This window comes from Panthera tigris, chromosome D4 (genome assembly GCF_018350195.1).
Source record: "Panthera tigris isolate Pti1 chromosome D4, P.tigris_Pti1_mat1.1, whole genome shotgun sequence".
Lineage (NCBI taxonomy): Eukaryota > Metazoa > Chordata > Mammalia > Carnivora > Felidae > Panthera > Panthera tigris.
Window position 1 is genome coordinate 87,848,876 of NC_056672.1, and position 19,048 is coordinate 87,867,923.

The 19,048-nt window shown below is 61.0% G+C and overlaps 1 protein-coding gene across 1 annotated transcript in view; it reads left to right on the forward strand.

Moving 5' to 3' along the window:
- The window catches only part of HMCN2 (hemicentin 2), a 143,965-nt gene that overhangs the window by 123,853 nt on the left and 1,064 nt on the right, over nucleotides 1–19,048 (forward strand). Inside the window, 16 exon segments of the mRNA XM_042963505.1 lie at nucleotides 517–651; nucleotides 1,573–1,763; nucleotides 3,011–3,092; nucleotides 6,830–7,099; nucleotides 9,513–9,527; nucleotides 9,530–9,661; nucleotides 10,709–10,846; nucleotides 10,946–11,067; nucleotides 11,880–12,117; nucleotides 13,301–13,363; nucleotides 13,496–13,618; nucleotides 14,329–14,463; nucleotides 15,559–15,687; nucleotides 16,207–16,527; nucleotides 17,208–17,327; nucleotides 18,151–18,277. Coding sequence (XP_042819439.1) covers nucleotides 517–651; nucleotides 1,573–1,763; nucleotides 3,011–3,092; nucleotides 6,830–7,099; nucleotides 9,513–9,527; nucleotides 9,530–9,661; nucleotides 10,709–10,846; nucleotides 10,946–11,067; nucleotides 11,880–12,117; nucleotides 13,301–13,363; nucleotides 13,496–13,618; nucleotides 14,329–14,463; nucleotides 15,559–15,687; nucleotides 16,207–16,527; nucleotides 17,208–17,327; nucleotides 18,151–18,277 — 2,341 coding nt within the window.

Here is a 19,048-nt window from a genome sequence, read left to right on the forward strand (position 1 = left end):
TTAAAAAATAAAATACAAAACTTTTTAAGATGGTGTTTTCAGGCGCTCCTAAACCGGAGTCCGGGCGCGGAAGCTCGCCTCCGTGCACCTGTAAAGAAGGCATCGCCCTGACCCCACCAGCTCCTGGGGTGGGCGTTTGGGGGAGTGATTCAGCCTCTCTGAGCCCAGCTGCCTCGTCTCAAAATGGAGATAAGAGGGGTACTGAGGGCCAACTGGTTTAATGCAGGAAGTGCAGATTAATAGGCCCCCAAAGACCTACCCTCAGCCCCGCAACAAGCTCGCGGTGTGGACCTGAAAGTTGCGGAAGGCTGGTCCTTCAACCTCATCCTCTAACATGGCCTGGGCCTGCTGTGAATGGGCCTGACGTGGTCAGCCTTCCACCCTCGGGAAGAGACACCTGTTTTCTGTGTCTTTGTCAAACACCTGCTGGGTGCCCGGCCCGGGTTAAGTATTTGGGGCAGGAGGTCCCTGGAACCCTGGGCTCAGAACCCTCTGGGGCATCTCTTTTTCCACCAGACGGGGTGTCCGAACAGGACGGGGGCAGCACGCTGCAGCGGGTGGCAGTCACCAGAGAGGACAGCGGGACCTACGTCTGCTGGGCCGAGAACAGAGTGGGCCGCGTGCAGGCCGTCAGCTTCGTCCACGTGAAGGGTAGGGCGTGAGCCGTGTGGATTTCTTGAGACCTCCACTAGACCCAATCTGTTAGTTTTTCTAAGAAATCAATCTCCTGGCCTCTGAACTAGTAACCCTCCGCCCTGACGGTGGCTTGGGGTGCCCTGGGGGACTTTATAAAATGCTGAGAGGCCCAGGTGCCAGCCCTGGCTCTCAAAACCAGCCTCCCTGGGGTGAGGCCCCAGCATCAGTATTTTTCTCGGCTCCCCAGATGACTTGGCCGCGGGTAGAATGAGATCTGACCCGCTGGCCTACACCTCCATCAGCTGCACGGTGCCAGTGTAGAAGGAGGGCACGGGGACCAAGGTGTCCTGGCAGAAAAACGCCTGAAGCTGGCCAGCCTACCAGTTGTCCCCCAGGGCCCTGCTTGGTCAAGAGCAGCATGCTAACCCTCCGAGATGCCATGACCTAGTTTGCTTGATTTCAGGATGGGAGGGGTAGAGCTTGATGGAAGGGAACGAGCCACCCAAGGCACTGGGACACGGCCGCGGCCGGTTTCGATCTCAGGAAACCAGCAAGCATGGAAAACTGACACGGGGCATCCGAGAGTGGTTTAGGATTCGCTTGCACGAAGTGAGGATCAGGGGCGTCTTAGTGTTGCTGTGTCCAACCGAGGTGTCCCAGTGGCTAGGTAGTCCTTGTTTTCCAAAGTCCCCGGCAGGTACCCTGCAGCTGGGATAATCCATCCAGGCGGGCAAGCATATGACACTCCTCGCACTGCCTGCCATTCCTGGGCCCGTCTCAGGCATCACCAATCGATCACGGCACTGTTCCCACTCGGTTTCAAATCGGCGTTCCCGGCAGTCTGTTTCGTTTGACCCGTGCCACGGAAGTTGTCTTATGGGAGGCTGAGCCTTGAGGGAACCTTTCTGACCCCTTGTCTGATGTCACCTCGAGCAGAAGCTCCTGTCCTGCAAGGGGAGGCCTTCTCCTACCTGGTGGAGCCCGTGGGGAGCAGCGTCCAGCTGGACTGCGTGGTCCGTGGAGCCCCTGCGCCCGACATCCGCTGGATCAAAGACGGCCTTCCGCTCCGGGGCAGCCGTCTCCGGCACCGGCTGCAGAATGGCTCGCTGACCATCCACAGGACAGAGGCAAGGAAGGACCTGGTGCCTCGGGGCGGGGCCACCCAGGACAACCGCAGCCTTTTGTGATGGCTTGGGAGGGTTCTTAGTGTTGGCCACCGTCCTCTACAGTCTGCAAAGCACTGTCCTGCCCACCTCCCAGATTCTCCACCCCAACAAACTAGAGTGCCCTCCAGCCAGTGACTTTTCTCTGTGCCTCAGTCACCCCAGCCATTCAGCGGGGCTACCGGTTGTTTCTACCTTATAGGTTTGCAGTAAGAAATCAGCGAGATGACCCACACCGGTATTCAAGAGTGACTGGCCCCCGGGTCATGCCAATAAATATTATTAACAGCCCCTTGGGGCGGAGGAGACCAGTAAGAGTGCCCCATTTTACAGATAAAGACACTGAGGCTCAGAGAGGCCCACAACAGTTAAGTTCCCAAGGCAGGACCCCATCCCAGCTCTCCTGACCCCTGCTCCGTGCTGTTTACAAAGCCTTGGGTCTCGGGCCAGACCCGTTCACCTCCCCTCCTGTGTCCCGGGTCCCGGTGATCATGCAGAAATCCACAATCCCGTCCTGTCAGGCTCTTCTTAGGGGCCCTCGATCTTGCCCGCTAAGGTGACCCGAGTGTCTACCACGGGCCAGGCACTGGCGATACTTTGGCTTTGACGAACATGATTTCCTGTAATGCTTCCGCCGCTCTCAGCGGTTATAATCCGCATTTGGCGACGGGGAGATGATTCGCTCCAAAGACACGGTGTACTGGTCACAAGTCGGGTGTGGTCAGCAGCGGAGCCAGGGTTCGGCCCCATCCCGATCTGACCCCCAAATCTCCACTCTTACCTGCATGCTGGGCTGTCCCGGCAGTCCCCTTGGGTGCAGCATCCAGGCCGTCACCTCCCGGGTGTAGACGGCGGCCTCAGCCCGTCCCCCAGCTGCCGTTCAGAGGTGAAGCCGAGCCTTGTTCTTCCTGAGTTTCCCCAGTGGCCAGGGTGGTGCGTGCCCCGTGGGAAAAGCTTCCCTCTCACTAAGCCGGGGAAACACTGCAAACCGTCTCCCTTCTGGAAGGCTCGCTGCACTCCAGCACCATAAGAGCCCCGAGGAATCCTGCGGCCAGAAGCAGGGTGTCGTCTCGACTCCGTGTTTCCCAGACTTGCTTCACCACAGACCCCTGGTTTTCAGTAACGTGCCACGGAGTGATGATCCTTCACTGTGCACGGTCCCCTTCCTCCTGCTCCCCTGAACACCTGCTCTCCCCCCACCCCACCTGCAGATGGACGACGCGGGTCGGTACCAGTGCCTGGCGGAGAATGAGATGGGCGCAGTGGAGAAAGTGGTGACCCTCGTGCTGCAGAGTGAGTCTCGGCCTCCCCCTCCCCCTCCCCTGGGCCCCGGCGGGGGGGGGGGACAGTGCAGAGTGGGCGCCCGGCGCGTGTCCCCGGCTGTCTGACAAGAACGGAGGGCAGAGGGGCACCTGGCCGGCTCAGTCAGTTAAGCGTCCGGCTCTATAGATTTTAGCTCAGGTCATGATCTCACCGTTTGTGGGTTCGAGCCCCGCGGCTGTCTCTGTGCTGGTAGCACAGAGCCTGCTTGGGATTCTCTCTCTCTCTCCGTCTCTCTCAGCCTCTCCCCTGCTCGCACAGCTCTTTCAAAATGAATAAACAAACTTAAAAAAGGCAGGGCCAGGGACTTGGAACTCTCTTACAAGTATTTACTCAGAAAACACAATTGAAGTCCTATGAAATGGCTTCCCAGTTGGGGAATGGGGAGCGGGGTGAGGGCTAATGAATATCCAGGGACCCGACAGCCAGGCCCCGGGGGGACCCATTTGTTCAAACTCACAACCATCAACAAGATCGCAGGGACAGCTCTTGCATTTGCCAAGTAGCTTGCAGATTACAAAGCACTGTCTGAGCCTCGAAGTAATGCTGTGAAACCGCCTAGAGGTGTTTAATAAAACTTTTTCCTGAAGATTAACATACATAGGGACAATACATGTTAGAAGTGAACAGTTCAATGAATGTTTATCATGTGAACCTACCGAGTTGACCCAGAGCAAAAATAGAAAAACAGACTACTGCCAGCTTCCAGACACTTCTATCTGTACCCCCTTTCTAGTCAATGCCCTGCCCCAGGTAACTTACCCTGTCCGGAGTTTTGCTTTTTTTTTTGAGAGAGGGGGAGGAAGAACGCCTGTGCGAGAGCGGGGGAGGGATGGGGGGAGGGAGAGGGAACCGTAAGCAGGCTCCGTACTGTCAGCACAGAGCCCGACACAGGGCTCCATCCCACAAACCGTGAGATCATGACCTGAGCCGAAATCAAGAGTCAGGTGCTTCACCGACTGAGCCACCCAGGCGCCCCCAGGGTTTTGCCTTTAAAAGAAATAACAGCTTGGGCTGCCTGGCTGGCTCAGTCAACAGAGCCTGCGACGCTTGACCTTGGGGCCGTGAGTTCGAGCCCCATGTTGGGCATACAGATCGCTTTAAAACAAAAACAAAAAACAGCTTTGTCAATATATACACTGCAAAATTCACCCATTCGTACCCTGGAATGTTACTCACCCTTTAAAAAGAAGGAAATTCTGACACCTGGTGCATGAACGAAACTTGAGGTTGTCAGGGGAAGGAGGGCGGTCACAAAAAGACAAACGCTGTGTGATTCCAGTTCTGTGAGGTGACCAGAGTTGTCAAATGCGTAGAAACGAAAAGCAGAATGGCGGCGGCCGGCGGGGCGGGGGTCGGTGGCAATGGGGAGACGTGGTTGAATGGATCTAGAGTTTCAATTTTCCAAGACGAGAGGGTCCTGGAAATGGACGGCGGTGATGTGAACGTGCTCCACGCTACTGAACTGTACAACTTAAAAAATGGTTAAATGGGGGCGCCTGGGTGGCTCAGTCCGTTAAGCGTCTGACTCTTGATTTCCGCTCAGGTCACGATCTCACGGTTTGGGAGTTCGAGCCGCACGTCGGGCTCTGCACGGACCGTGCAGAACCTGCTTGGGATTCTGTCTCTCTCTCTCTCTCTCTCTTCCCCTCCCCTGCGTGTGTTCTCTCTCTCTCTCTCTCTCAAAATAAATAAATACACATTTTTTAAAAATCTTAAGAAATAGTAGCTATGAAGAAGAAACGAAGGGAAGTCTTAGGACCCAACTTCCATAAAATGAAAACCTCAGTGGATGGGTGTGAACAGATATGAATAGGACAGAAGGAAGAATTAGCGACTTGTAGGCGTAACAATAGAATTCGCCTAGTCGGAACCACAGAGAGAGAACAGACTCGACCAGGACAACCAGAAGAGCCTCAGAGCCAGTGTGGGACGAAGCCAAGACCTGACATCGTGGCATTAGGGTCCCGGAAGGAAAGGAGAAAGGGGTGAGAAAATACCCAGAGACGCCAGAGCCGAAAAGTTGTCACAAAAGACGTAAGGCTACAAAATTCGAGCAAGACGCAAACAGGATAAACCCGGAGAAGTTCTGCCCCAAGACGTACCCCGGTCAAACTTGCTAACGGTTAAAGGCCAAGAAACTAAGGCCTCGCCCCCCCCCACCCCCCATCCAAGCATCTGGGTGAGTCAGAGTTGGGGCAGGTGTTGAGGGGACCTCGGCCTTGACTCCTCCTGGCCCACCCCCGCCCAGATCCCCGCACAGGTGCACGCCGTCCACAGCAGCCAGGGATGTGTAGAGACCCCGTCTGGCCTTTCCAGGGCTCCCTCGTTTCCAGGCTCTTCTCGTTAAGCTTCCGGCGGGTCCCCCGGTCTCCGCAGGCCAGCAGAGGCGTCAGTTCCCTGCTTGCTTCCTGTCACTTCTGCCCCTCCCCCCACAAAACCCCCGCATCGTCTCCTCCCGCAAATCGGATCGGCCCCTTGTGATAGCAAAAGCTGGGGTCTCACGGCCAGCCCCGCCCCCAGCTCAAGAGTAGGGGTGGCGGATGGGAGCAGGCCCAGGCCACACGCCTCCACTGTTCTCGCCCAAAGTTCTGGAAGCTTTTCGTGGGTCAGTGATTCTCCATTTGTGGCTTGCCTTCCGTTGACTTCTAGAGCCCTGAAGTAGTTGGTTTGGATAATTCTGTCAAGTTGTGCATTTGCTGACCTCTTCACGCGGCCACGGCCAGCGTCTTGCTCTTGCTTATTTTTTGACCGTCGTTGCAACGAAACCCCATCGCGTGCGCTCTCGTGTCCGGCTTCTTGTGCACAGCGCCGCGTGAGCTCGCACACGGAAGTGGCTCACCCGTCGTCCCCGTTGCGGTATGGCTCGCCGCTGTGCGGACACGTCACGGTTTGTATGGTCCCCTCCACGTGGGGGCAGTTACGGGCCGCGCTGCTTCGGCAGGTGACGCGTGCCTTTGGCGGTCACGCATGCACCTTTCCGTTCGGGTGTCCGTCCGAGAGTGGCCGGGCCACACGATAGGCATGTGTTCAGCGTTAGGAGACATTGGCCGTGGTAGGCTGACAAGTGGCCCCCCCCCGACATTTGAGCGACCGTGTCCTCGCCTCCCAGGCGAGAACGTGGTCTTATTTGGAGAAGGGATCTTTGCAGACATGATTACGTTCGGGGGTTTAAGACGGAAAGGGATTTCTTGGATCAGAATGCTATGGTTTGGGACGCATGGAGAAGCCAAAATGCTATCACGAGTGTCTTCTTTCCAGCCGTTTCGGAGGGTCTGAGGTAGCAGGCGGACAGGGATTGCCGTCTCTCAGACGAGAAAACGGAGGGCCAGGGAGAGACTTGGTGAGACTCACCCACGGTCGGTGACGGGGCCCCCGTCTCCCATCTGGCATCGTTAGAAACATCCCCGTGAGGGACCCAAACGAAGGGAGGCACTGAAAACGAGTATCTCATGGCACGGAAAGGTAGTTAGGATTTATTGTGGGGTGAAAAAGGAAGGAAGGAAGCAGCTATGAGCCATGCAGTCATATTCTACGGAAACGGTGTCTGGAAAGGCGTACTCAGAACGGTGATGGGATGTGATGCTCACTCATGATTCTGTTTTCTCCTTTCTACCTCTGCATTTTCTAAGCCGTCTGAATGAACAAGCAGCAGCTGAACATACGAAAATAACCAAACGTTCCTAACAGCTGCCCTGGGCTTCCCACAGGCGCCCCGGTGTTCCGGGTGGAGCCCCGGGACGTGACGGCGAGATCTGGGGACGACGTGGCCCTACAGTGTCAGGCCTCGGGAGAGCCGGTGCCCACCGTGGAGTGGCTGCGTGCGGGCCAGCCCGTGCGGGCCGGCCGGCGGCTCCAGACCCTGCCCGACGGGGGCCTGTGGCTGCAGCGAGTGGAGGCCCAGGATGCGGGCATCTACGAGTGCGTCGCTCACAACCTTCTGGGCTCTGCCACGGCCCGAGCGGTCCTGGCCGTGAGAGGTACGGGGTGTCGCCGCTCAGACCTTTGTGGACAGAGGCGGGCGGGATCTCCTGCTTCGTCGGGGGGACGTGGCCCCCTGTCCTGCCAGCACCACCATCCCCCCCCGACTCTTCCCTTCGCTTAGAATCACAGACTTAGGAGGAAAAAGGCCTTTTGGGTCACCTTACCCACCCTGCCCTTTACAGCTGGGGAAACTGAGGCTCCGAGATGCTAAGTGTTTGCCGCTCGTATCGGCACAGACAGTGTCCTCTCTCTGGATATTCCACAGCGCTGTGAAGTGGGCAGAATAAAACCAGGTGCCCTGGTGCCCACTTTGGGGGTTGCTGGCAAAAGTCTGTGACTTAGGCCATGGTGGGTGGACAGTGATGGATGCTGCTTTCTCGCATTACGACACCTGCCACCACCCCCCCAACCTCCGGGCCTCACCGTTCAGCTCCCTCCTCCCTGGGGCCAAACTTCAAAACAGAGAAAAGGACTATCTTGAACCACCGTGAAACGACTCCGACCGCACCGCGGATAGTCACTGAGTCTCATTTCTGAAAGTTAATAGTGTCTCTGTAGCAAATACGCCGTATTTGTGGCTTTGGATTTCTGTCCCTGGCCGTGACAGCCATCACTGATCTATCACCGCCCCCAAGGCCAGATTACTTCCTCGCTGCTCCAGAGGGCACCTTTCCAGCCCCGGAGCGGGGTCTCGACACTTTGCCGCTTGCAAACCCACTTGAACCCCACCGCCAGCCAACTGTGGGACCCTCTGTGGCCCCTGGTCGCCTCATCTCCTGCGGACCGGGACAGAAGACCAACGCACACGGCTCCAGAAATTCAGCGGTTCTCTGACGCCCGGCCACACGCGCTGCCTCGGGTCTGAGCGGTTCCTCCCTTTAGTTCAGAGCTGGGTCCCGTCCTTACCCTCTCCTGTTGGAAAGCTCACGCCCCAAACCACAGCGCTCTGCACATGGCTTCTGGATGAGTATCTCAGGGCCACCATAGCAAAGTGCTATGCTATGAGCCATCAGCACAGAGCCCGATGCGGGGCTTGAACCCACGAACCGTGAGATCCTGAGCTCAGCTGAAGTTCGACTCCCAACCAACTGAGCCACCCAGGCGCCCCGCAAATGGCTTTGTTAAATAAGCAACGGGCTTGGGTTTTGTTTTTATTTTTTCCCAGTCCCCCCACCCTCCTCCCTGAAAACTACCCTGTGGTGTGCACCTGTCCGCTGGCCTGAATATTTCTACGGGCTGAGTTCTTCCAACAGGCCATTGCTAGGTAAAAGGCATTCAGAGGTTTCGAAGGCTCCCTCACTCTGAGCGCTGTCTTCTCTTCCTCGTTTCCCATCAGCCTGGGTGGCGCCCAGCCTGGCCTCATGGGAGGCAAGAGGCCTGCTGAGTCATCCCATGTCTGAGAAAGTTGACAGTGGCTTGTCATTCCTGGCCTCCAATTTCTTGTCCCCCTCGAAAGCTGCCGGGCCATTCTGCTGCTTATCTGCACCCCAGCTTCTTCCTCCTCCCCTTGTTGAGAAGCCAGGGGGTAGGTTCATGGCCGGTTCCTGTCCCCCCATAAGCCCCAGAGCCACAGATATTGATGAGAGACATCCCAGATGGGCATCAGGTCTCATCAAGCCCCAGCTCTGGACTGGGTAAATGGCATTGCTTCCCGGAATCCAAAATTAACCAGCCCCCTGATTTGCCCATTAAGGACCCTGGCCGTTGAGTGTTTTATGTTATTTTTTCGACAGATCATGGGCAATTGGTTGTTAATTTCCCCAGAGAGCTGGTGGGGGGAAGAGGCAGGCCAGCTTCTGTCTCTCAGCCCCCAGGATGCCATCTGTGCAGACAGGACAGCTGGCCCATTAGCCAGAGGAAGCACCCTCTGTGCCCCCACCATCCGTCTGATTAGTCCTGAAAAGCGTGGGTGCTTGCAGACCTGCCTGGCTGCTGTGAGAGATCCGGCCCACCCCGGCCAAACCAGCCGCAGGGCGGGGGCGCCAAGGCCACTGACGGAATGGGGGACGTTCAGGTGGCGGCATGCCGTCCCTGGCCTGGTGCCCCGGCTCCCCCAGCATGCCGACCCCGCCATCATGAGCAGCTGGCATCTTAGAACCCAACAGGTCTCTGGCACATCTGTGGTCCCACCTCCTCGCTCAAGTGCGTCTCGGGGGCCCGACTTGCCCAGATTTCCAGGGAGGTGACAGCAGAGCCACTGTTCGAAGCTAGCCCCGTGCCAGTGCAGGTCTCCTCAGAGCCAGGACCCCCCGGGCATCGAGTCCGTCACCCGCGAGCTGTGTGGCCTTGGGCGAGCCACCTGAGCTCTCTGAGCCTCCGTTCCTGTTCCATGAAGTGGGTGACAGTACCCGCTCATGCTGAGGGCGTGGAGGTGGATAAAGCCGCTGCCGTCCCCTTCCCTCCTCACAGGGGAGCCCCGTGGGAGCCGGGCGGCGTATCCGGGGTGATCAACGGCCAGGAATTTGGCATGGCCAGCCTCAACACCAGCGTGCGCCAGGAGGCACGTTCTGGGGTCACCACCATCTGGAGCGGCATCAGCCACATCCCTGCGAGCGTGGGTAAGCGGGGGCCAGAGCCTCTTCCCGCACCGGGGCCCCTCCGACTCCAGGCGGAAGCCAAGCGTGTGTTCTGAGGCTTGCCCAGGGCCCGACTGCCGGAGGAAAACTCTGACCGCCCCTAAGACCCGAGTCGAAGCCAAAGTGGATTGAGGTGCAGGCCACTTCCTCCCCACCCCCGCTACCTCCCAACAAAACGAAATAAAAATCAGACCCAGAGAGTGTGAAATGATCGGGATATACGAATGCCGTCAGATAACGATTCCATCCCTGACCTCCACCATCCCTGACCCCCCCCAAGCGAGTGGGGTTTCCCCCTTCCCCGGACTGAGGCACCCCTTGCCCCGTCGAGGAGGGCTGGGCAGCACGCGCAAGTCTGAGAATCCACATCCAGAGCCAATTTGGGGCCCTTTGTTCAGAACTCAGTGACCCTCCTCTTCCGGGAGGCGTCTGCGAGTGAGGAGACCTGGTTGACTTTCAACCTGGTTCAGCACATACGTCCCAGGCTCGGGGGTGACCAGTCACCCTCAGGATTCGTGGAACTGAATGGACTATCAGCAAGTCACGTGCCCTTCTTCGTTTGGCTTGTTTTTTGGGTTTTTTTCTTTAAATGCTTATGTATCTGTTTTGAGGGGGGTGGGGGAGGAGCAGAGAGAGAGGAAGAGAGAGAGAATCCCAGGCAGGCTCCGCACCGTCAGCACGGAGCCCGACACGGGGCTCGAACCCACGAACCGTGAGATCATGACCTGAGCTGAAATCAAGAGCTAGAAACTTACCTGACTGAGCCCCCCCGGGCGCCCAACCCCCATGCCCTTCTTGGTATTTTGTTAGTTTTCAAACACCGCTCCACAAACTAGATGTTTGCTTTTACCCTTTCCCAGGTTCTGATCCAATAACTGACCCGGGTGGTCACGGGGCTGGTCCTGGGCAGGGAGGGAAGGGGGCCCGAGCCCTCCCGGGGCAATAGGGAGCTGCAGAGGGACCTCGAGCGGGGGAGTGGCGGCCCTCAGGATCGGTCCCTCACTCGGCCTCCGTGCGCACCCCGTCCAGGGCCTCTGATGCGCGTGCTCTTGGTCACCGTCGCCCCCGTCTACTGGGCCCTGGCTGGAGAGACCGGAGACGCCCTGAACGGCCACTCTCTGACGGGCGGCAGCTTCCTGCAGAAGTCGCACGTGGAGTTCGCCACAGGTGAGCAGGGGTCTCCTCCCGGGGGGCCGGGGCGGCTGAGGCCCGAGCCCAGGGCCTCTCCCCCGTGGTGACTCCAGGCCGGGCGGGGGGTGATTACAGGCGAGTTGCTCACGATGACCCAGGAGGCCCGGGGCCTGGATCCCGACGGCCTCCTGCTTCTTGACGTGGTGGTCAGTGGCGTCGTCCCTGGGAGCCTGGCTGACGCAGATCTTGAAGCGCAGGTGGGGACGCACCCCGAGGCGTGCAGGTGGGGGTGGGGGGCGAATGGGATGTGTTGCCCCAAGCGTCCCCTCCTGACACCCCAAGCGGGGCCTGGGGCGTGGCCTGGCCCGGACTTAGCCCAGTGGGAGGGTGCCCTGGGTCCAGCCTCTCGGGGACAGGTGTCCTCCCCATTTCATAAACCAAAGGGACTCCACCCGCGCAAGGGTCCCCAACCGGCTAGAGGAAGAGGTGACAGGCCTACCAGGCTTCCACCTCCAGCAACCCGGGGCCCCTTGAAGGAGGGGCTAAGGCTCCTACCCCTTGGAAGTTGAAATCTCAGACATTCTCGGTCTCGTTGGTCCTCCCCCTCCCCCTGCTCCCCTCCCCCTTCTTCCCCTTCCTCCCCCTCTTGTTCTCCATTCTGCTTCCCCTCCTTCCCTTCCACCCCTTCTCTCCCCTCCTCCCCTCTTCCCCCTCCTCTTCTCCCTTCCCCTCCCCCTCCTTCCCCTCCTCTGCCTCCTCCCCCCTTCCCCCCTCCTCCCTTCCCCTCCTCCCCCTCTACCTCCTCCCCTACCTCTTCCTCCCCTTCCTCCTCCTCCCCCCCTCTTCTCCCTTCTGCTTCCCTCCTTCCCTTCTACCCCTCTCCCCTCCTCCCCCCTTCCTCCTCTTCCCTCCTCTTCTCCCTTCCCCTCCCCCCCTCCACCTCCTCTCCTACCTCTTCCTCCCCCCTTCCCCCCTCCTCCCCCTCCTCTGCCTCCTCCCCCCTCTTCCCCCACCCTCCTCCCTACCCCTTCCCCTCCTTCCCCTCCACCCCTCCTCCCCCCTCCTCCAGGACTTCGAGGAGCAGTATGTACAGGTGGGGCCCGGCCGTCTCTTCGTGGGCTCCACGCAGCACTTCCTGCAGGACGGCCTTCCCACGTTCCTGCGCTGTAACCACAGCATCCAGTACAGCGCGGCCCGGGGCCTCCAGCCCCAGCTGGTGCAGCGCTTGCGGGCCTCGGCTATCAGCTCGGCCTTCGACCCCAAGGCCGAGGCCCTGCAATTCCAGCTGACCGCAGCCCTGCAGGCTGGTGAGGCCCCCGTCCTTTGTCTCCACTCCCCAGACACCCACCGGGGGCCCCCGATGCACCTGGCCGAGAGCCAAGGTGACACCCCACCTCCTGCGCCCTCTCACCACGGACCGGAAACTGGGGACTGGGACAGCTCACCCCCTGGTCCACTCATCTCCAGCCTGTCCCTGGTCCTGTCTAACCATCCACACCCCCAGCGGGGACACAGCTCTTCTGGCCGCTCCTGTTCAAACCCCCCCCAGAGCCTTTTCCCCAGGCCCCATGGGGAAGGTCCAGGTCCACCCCCCAAGCTGACGTCCAAGACTCCAGCCATATGCCCCCCGTTCTCAAGGGTGCCTGCACCAGAGCTCCCCCCGCCCCGGGCAGCCGGGAGCCCCTGTTGGAACGCCTGGAGGCCCCCATGAACATGCCATATAATCTCAACCGGTGGATGGTAAAGATCTGTTACCATTATTTGAGGTCCCCGCTTGTTTTTAACATTGAACGTGGGACAGCGGTAAGAACGTAGCTTTGGGGTCAGTCAGGCCCTCATTGAAACCCAGCCACACCATCTCCCAGCTGTGGGACCTTGGGGGCGATGCCCTGGCCCTCTCTGAGCCTCAGTGTTCCCACCTGTAAAGTGGGCACAACATCACCTGCCTCGCAGGGTATCAGGAATAGCGGTGTTTTCTCTAGAACCCTCGCCGGGCACCCGGGGATCGATTGCTCTGTCCAGCATGCTGTCCTTACAGAGATTTCGGTAGTTGGTCTTTTTGTCTCCAGACCGCAGCCTGCCGCCACCCCTCGGTGTGCTCGCTGCCCCCATCAGATGCTGTCATTTGCCCATTCTGCACACCCCCCTCCCCGGGCACAGCCGGGGGCCACGCCCACTCCTCTGGATTCTCAGAGTGCGCTTTTGCACGCATGGGCATCCGGTGGGCATCCTTCATGATTTCCCCTGCGTCTGTCAGCTTACAGTCCAGCCAGCTCGTGTGGCACGAGCCACAGCCAGCGCCTCCACCAGGCCTGAGCTGGGAACAGGCTCGCTGACTGGCTGGGCACGGGCCTGGCTCAGGGCCGAGGGGACATCGGCCTGGCCAGGCTGGCAGGAGGGAGGCGCATTCGGCCGGGGCTGCTGTCTGTCCCGGGGCACCTTGGGTACGGTGCCCTTGTGTGCTTAGGACCTACCCCCTTCGCCTTGCAGAAGAGAATGAAGTCGGCTGCCCAGAGGGCTTCGAGCTGGACGCCCAGGGAGAGTTTTGTGTGGGTGAGTGCCCTCCCCTCCCCTGGCATGGCCGAGGGAGGCCTCTCAGCCGGGGTTGGATGATGTGTCCCGGCCGGCTGGCAGGAGGGCCTGTGGGTGCAGACCACCAGATCCCGCCCACCCCCCTCTTCCCAGACAGGGACGAGTGTTCGGCCGGCCCCAGCCCCTGTTCTCACTCCTGCCACAACGCACCCGGCCGCTTCTCCTGCTCCTGCCCAGCCGGCTTTGCCCTGGCCAGGGATGACAGGAACTGCAGAGGTGAGTGGGCCCGGGTGCAGAGGCTCTCCTGGGAGGTGGCCTGGGTGTGTGGGGGGTGCTGCAGAGCCGGGACCCTGGCCAGGGGCACCCGCCTCAGGACCTGGCTCGTTCCCGATGGCACGGATGCCAGCCTGGGGGTGGCGATGCCCCGTTTCCCCTGGGAACTTCCTGCTAGGAGGGCTGCAGATCAGAGAGGCTCAAGTCCTGGGGGTGCTGGGGAGCCCCAAAGACATACACGTGCCCACTGCGTGCTCATGCATACATGCCCACCGAGCCCGGACACGGCCTCAGGCGCTTTCCTAACATGGCAGTCGTTTCCAGCCAGCTGGGGTTGGAACGCAGTGGACACCCATCTGTCCCCTTAACACAGCTTCTGGACAACAAATCTGACCGTAGGTGCTGTCCAGATGCTGACCCTCCCCTCTGCACCCGTCTGCTTCCACCAGGGAGGCCTGGCATGGCCAAGTCCCCACTGGGCTTTGAGCTGGGTGCCCGAGGGACACTGTCCTCAACCTCCTATCAGGTGCCCCAGGCCAAGGCCTATGGCAACATGCTGGAAAGAGCTAACAGGAGAGGTGGGGACCTTCTTGCCAGGGGCTCCTGGGCCGGGGGATGAAGCCTGTGCAGTTAGGTTGGCCAGGGTCAGGGTGGCGAGGAGGGCCCGGGGGACACGCGTTCACGCAGCCCCCTGCCCCCGTTCGCCCCGCCAGATGTGGATGAGTGCGCGTGGGATGCCGACCTTTGCCAGCAGGGACAGCGCTGCGTGAACCTCTTCGGGTCCTACCACTGCCTCCCCGACTGCAGGCCTGGCTTCCGGGTGGCCGCTCACGGGGCCGGCTGTGAAGGTGACAGGGGCGTGACGTGGGTGGGGCTGTCCGTGCTCCGGTGGTTGCCTGGGTTCAGCGGAGGGGGTGCTGTGTGCCACGGGGACTCTGGGCCTTCGGGGGAAGCAGAAGGAGCAGAGAGGCCGGGGAGAAAGCTTGAGCTGGACTCAAGAGGTCTGAGGCCTGGCCTGGCCTAGCCTGGCCTGGCCGCTGGCAATTTGAGGACCCTGGGACAAGTGTCTGTTCCCGTCCAGACCTTAGGTTTGTCATCTCATGAAGGGGGACCAGGTCAGGGATGGCAAACACATGCTGCGTCTGCTGTCGCTTCCCCGATTTCCCCTTGTGGATCGTGGCCCGGCCCAGACACAGCCTCCGGCTCCTTCTCGACACAGCTTCTCCAGCAGCCGCTATGAATCGGCTGCAGTGAGCCTTCAAGAGAAGCTCAGTGCCTCAGTGCCACCCCTGGAAGGGTGACCCCGCCCCCGGGGCTCTTCCGGCTCCAGCCTCCCATAGCCTCCCCATCACGATCACGATCACAGCTCCTCGGACAGGCTCCTCCTCTGAGTGGTAGGACCACCTAGTGAAGGGGCAAAGTCTGGTGGAACCGGAACTCAGAAGAGGAGGTCACCCCATGTCCGTGGCCTCAGGGAGCGCCCTGTCCACCTAGACGGCTCCTCTGCCCTCACCGCCTCCTCTCTTACCAGTTCTTGGCGCTCTTTCCCCCCATCAGGCTCCTACCCGCTTCACGCACGCGATCCAGTTTTCTCCCCATGGCCCCGTGAAGAGGTCCCATCCTGACCCCTCTGCACAGATGAGGAAACTGAGGCCAGGACAGGGAGAATTCCTTGCTCAGGGACTAAGGGATATGACAGAGCTCAGCCCAAACCCGGGACTCTGCCTCCAAAGCCCCTCCTTTCTTTTGGATCCGGAACCTTCTCACCCTCCAAAGTGGGTGTGATGAGGAGAGGTGGTTGCAGGCAGGGGCCTTCTACCTGGTGGCACTCAGGTTGGAGAAGGGGACAGGGATGAGGCCCAGATGTGCAGAGGCATGCTGTGTCTGTTGGGGGCAGGGGGAGGGGCTCGGCCCCACCTCTGTCCGCACCCCTGCCTCCCCAGATGTGGACGAATGTCTGGAGCGGTCTGACGAATGTCACTACAACCAGATCTGTGAGAACACCCCAGGCGGGCACCGCTGTAGCTGCCCCAGAGGGTACCGGCTCCAGGGCCCCGGCCTGCCCTGCCTAGGTATGGGGCCACTCACCCCCTGGTTGGAGCCCTGGTCAGCACCCCCTGGCTGACCCCGCAAGCAGCGGGTGCTTACGACAAGGGTGTCGTTGAGTTTTGCGAGTAACCCAAACAGCAGCTAACACTGCCCGTGCGCCCAGCGCGTGCGCGGGTCGGGGCTCTGCCGCTGTCTGGCACCGAACCTTCCCGGGGAGCCCGGGAGGAGGAGGTGGAGGAGGAGGGTGGGGAGGAGTGGGGTGGGTCTCAGGGAGGCTTAGCGGGGAGAATGGGCCTCACCGGGATGCTGCGGCACAGGGGGGAGTCTGGGATGAGGCTCAGAGCTGGGGGAGGCTGGGGCCTCTTTGCGCAGCAGAGGCGGGAGGCGGTCCGGGAGAGGCAAGGCTTGCGGGCAGGCCTGGAGGCAGTGGGGGAGGCAGCTGGATTCTGGGGAAGGCGGGAGACTGGGAGGGATGAGGGGGGGGGAGCTGTGGCGAGCCCTGAGCCGCCCTTGGCTCCCTGCCTGGCCTTGTTCCTTTCCAGATATCAATGAGTGCCTGCAGCTGCCCGGGACCTGTGCCTACCAGTGCCAAAACCTCCAGGGTGGCTACCGCTGCCTGTGCCCACCGGGCCAGACCCTCCTCCGTGACGGCAAGACCTGCACCCCCCTAGAGCAGAGTGAACAAAATGTGACCACTGTCGGCCACCGGGGCCCCTTAGTGCCCTGGCTGCGGCCCCGTACCCCTAACCCCAGGGGCTCTTACCAGGCCTGGGTCTCCCTCCGGCCGGGCCCCGGAGCCCTGAGCAGTAAGGGCCGGGCCTGGTGCCCCACTGGCTTCATCCGGCAGAACGGCATCTGCACGGGTAAGGCCAAGCCCCAGCCATCCCACTGGGGACACGCCCCACTCCAGTGTGTCGTGCGCCCCGGCCGGGCGCATGGGCACCACACCCCATGTTCAGAAACCCGGGGCTCACGGCAAGCAGGGTGGGAGGTGCCGACAGTCACTTTCGTGGCTATGTGCCATTGGGAGGCCCTGGCTGTACTAATGGGCAAGGGGCTTCCAAGAGGGGGGAGGGGCTCTTGGCCCAGAGAGAGGGTCTGTCCCCCGGGGCAGATGTTCCCGGGGAAGCCACTTTGGAGAAACACTGCTTTCGGTGCGTAGAGGTGAAGCAGTCAGGGAGGGAGATTTGCAGGAGCGTTCCAAGTTGATCTGAGACCCTGAACGGAGACTGGTGGGTAGGGGGGTGGGGTGGGGGGAGGCTAGGGACAGCCCCCTCCTAAATCCCCCCCGCGGAGGCTGGCGCTGGGCTGCAGAGGCAAAGGGGAGACAGTGTCGAGGGCAGATGTGCTTCAGCATTCCTGCCTGGGCAGAGGGGTCTGGGCAGCGTCTCCCCACCAGGCCCTGTGAACGTGGGGTGGGCAGGGCGGAGAGAAGGCGTGGGCCGCCTCAGCCAGAGACATCCCCTTAGCCTGGCGCCCTGGGCGTCTGTGACTCAGTGCGTGTCTCTGGCCCCATCCCCCCCCACCCCTGCGCCTGGGCCAGACCTGGACGAGTGCCGGGTGAGGAACCTTTGCCAGCACGCCTGCCGAAACACCGAGGGCAGCTACCGGTGCCTCTGCCCCAAGGGTTACCGCCTCCTCCCCAGCGGGAAAAACTGCCAGGGTGAGCCGTGGCCCTCCCCCCGCCTCCCAGTGCGGGAGGGACCAGGACAGGGCTTCTCACGGGTGGGGCAGGGAGCCGAGCTCAGAGCACCCCAGGGGCCCACAGCCAGGCAAGCCGGAACGAAGAGATGGGGGGGCGTGGGCAGGCTGAGAGCAGCCCTGGGGGGCGTCCATCACAGCCCCGCCGTGTGTCCCTGGACAACTCACTTCCCCTCTCTGAGCCTCAGCCTCCTGGTGAAATGGGGCTGACGCGCTCCCTTAAATGGCCGGATGAGACACGTGGAGGGCGGGCCCAGAGCCAGCTGCTGGTGGGAGCAGCGGAGCACTCCCCTTGATGTGCTCCAGGGGGCTAGTGCCCCGCTCCTCCTCCCCACCCCTGTAGAGTGGGAATCTGCCTCCAGCCTACCTTGCCCGTGTCCATCCCTCACTTTCTGCCACGAGGGTCTGTGAATGTCCTCCGAGGAGGGCGGGGCTTCCACTAGGGCAGACAGGGGTCACGGGCAGTCTTCACTCGGGGTCCAAGGGCAGCCGTCATCTCTCCCAGGCTGTGCAACCCAGCTCTGGGCTCAGGAGGTCCCCAGGGTGCCCCCCTAGGGAGATGGGGAGGTGCTCGGGACCTGCCGCTTGGGCTATCATAGGTCAAGGTGGCTGGGTTCAAGGGGAGAGGGGCTGCCTACCTCCCTGGTCCCCCAAAGGCATTTTTCTCTTTAGCACCTCCCTTCCCCCCGCCCCCACTCCCATGCCGTCTCTGGCTCCTGCCCTGGTCCCTTCCACTTTACTCCACTGTTTCACTCCCCATTTCTGTGCCAACCTCCCCCACCCAGACATCAATGAGTGCGAGGAGAACGACGTCGAGTGTGGGCCCAGCCAGATGTGCTTTAACACCCGCGGCAGCTACCAGTGCGTGGACACGCCATGTCCGGCCACCTACCGGCAGGGCTCCAGCCCAGGGTAAGGGCTGAGGCGGCTGGGGGTGAACTGGGGCACACTGCCAGGAGCTGGGGGCTTACATTCTGGCTCCTGGGCGGCCGGAGCCTGCCCCCAGAAAGGCCATGTCTCAGGCAGGGGCCAGTGGGGTCACCCCTGCCAGGACTCCCGAGTGAGGCGACTATGCCCACAGGGCAGCGTACCTCCCCGCAGCCACACGGGTGGCAAGCTGACCCGAACGCTAGCATTTACCGCGGTGACGCTGCGGCCAGAGCAGAATCCTGGGGGGCGGGGATAGGCCAGAGGCCACACAGAATTGGAGATGAACACGTGAGATGTAGGGGAACACATGACTATGTACATAAAACCCTAGACATGGACACACACGCACACACGCACACACACATAAATGCCACCCAGAAACCCCCCCAAAACCCCAGGACTCAGACACACACTGGCGCATGAACACGAAACACATCTCCTTCACCCCACTCCCACCGGCCACAGATGCTTGGAAGGATGTGTGGACTTGGGGATCTTGGCGGACACAAGCTGTAGCCCCAGCAGTCAGGGAAGGTGACTTTGCCCAGGCAACTCTACCCCTCAGGAAGACCAGGCCGGGGGTGGGGACACCGATGCCCTTGGCAAGGCTAAGCAAGCGTCTTTGAGCCCCACCACCCCTGCCCCCTTGCAAATCCAGAGCAGATGACTCGGTTCCGGGGCTGCAGGCAGGCCTGGAGGGCCCCAAACTGTATTGCCGCCCTGCGCCCACCGGCGAGCCCTGGAGCGTGGGTC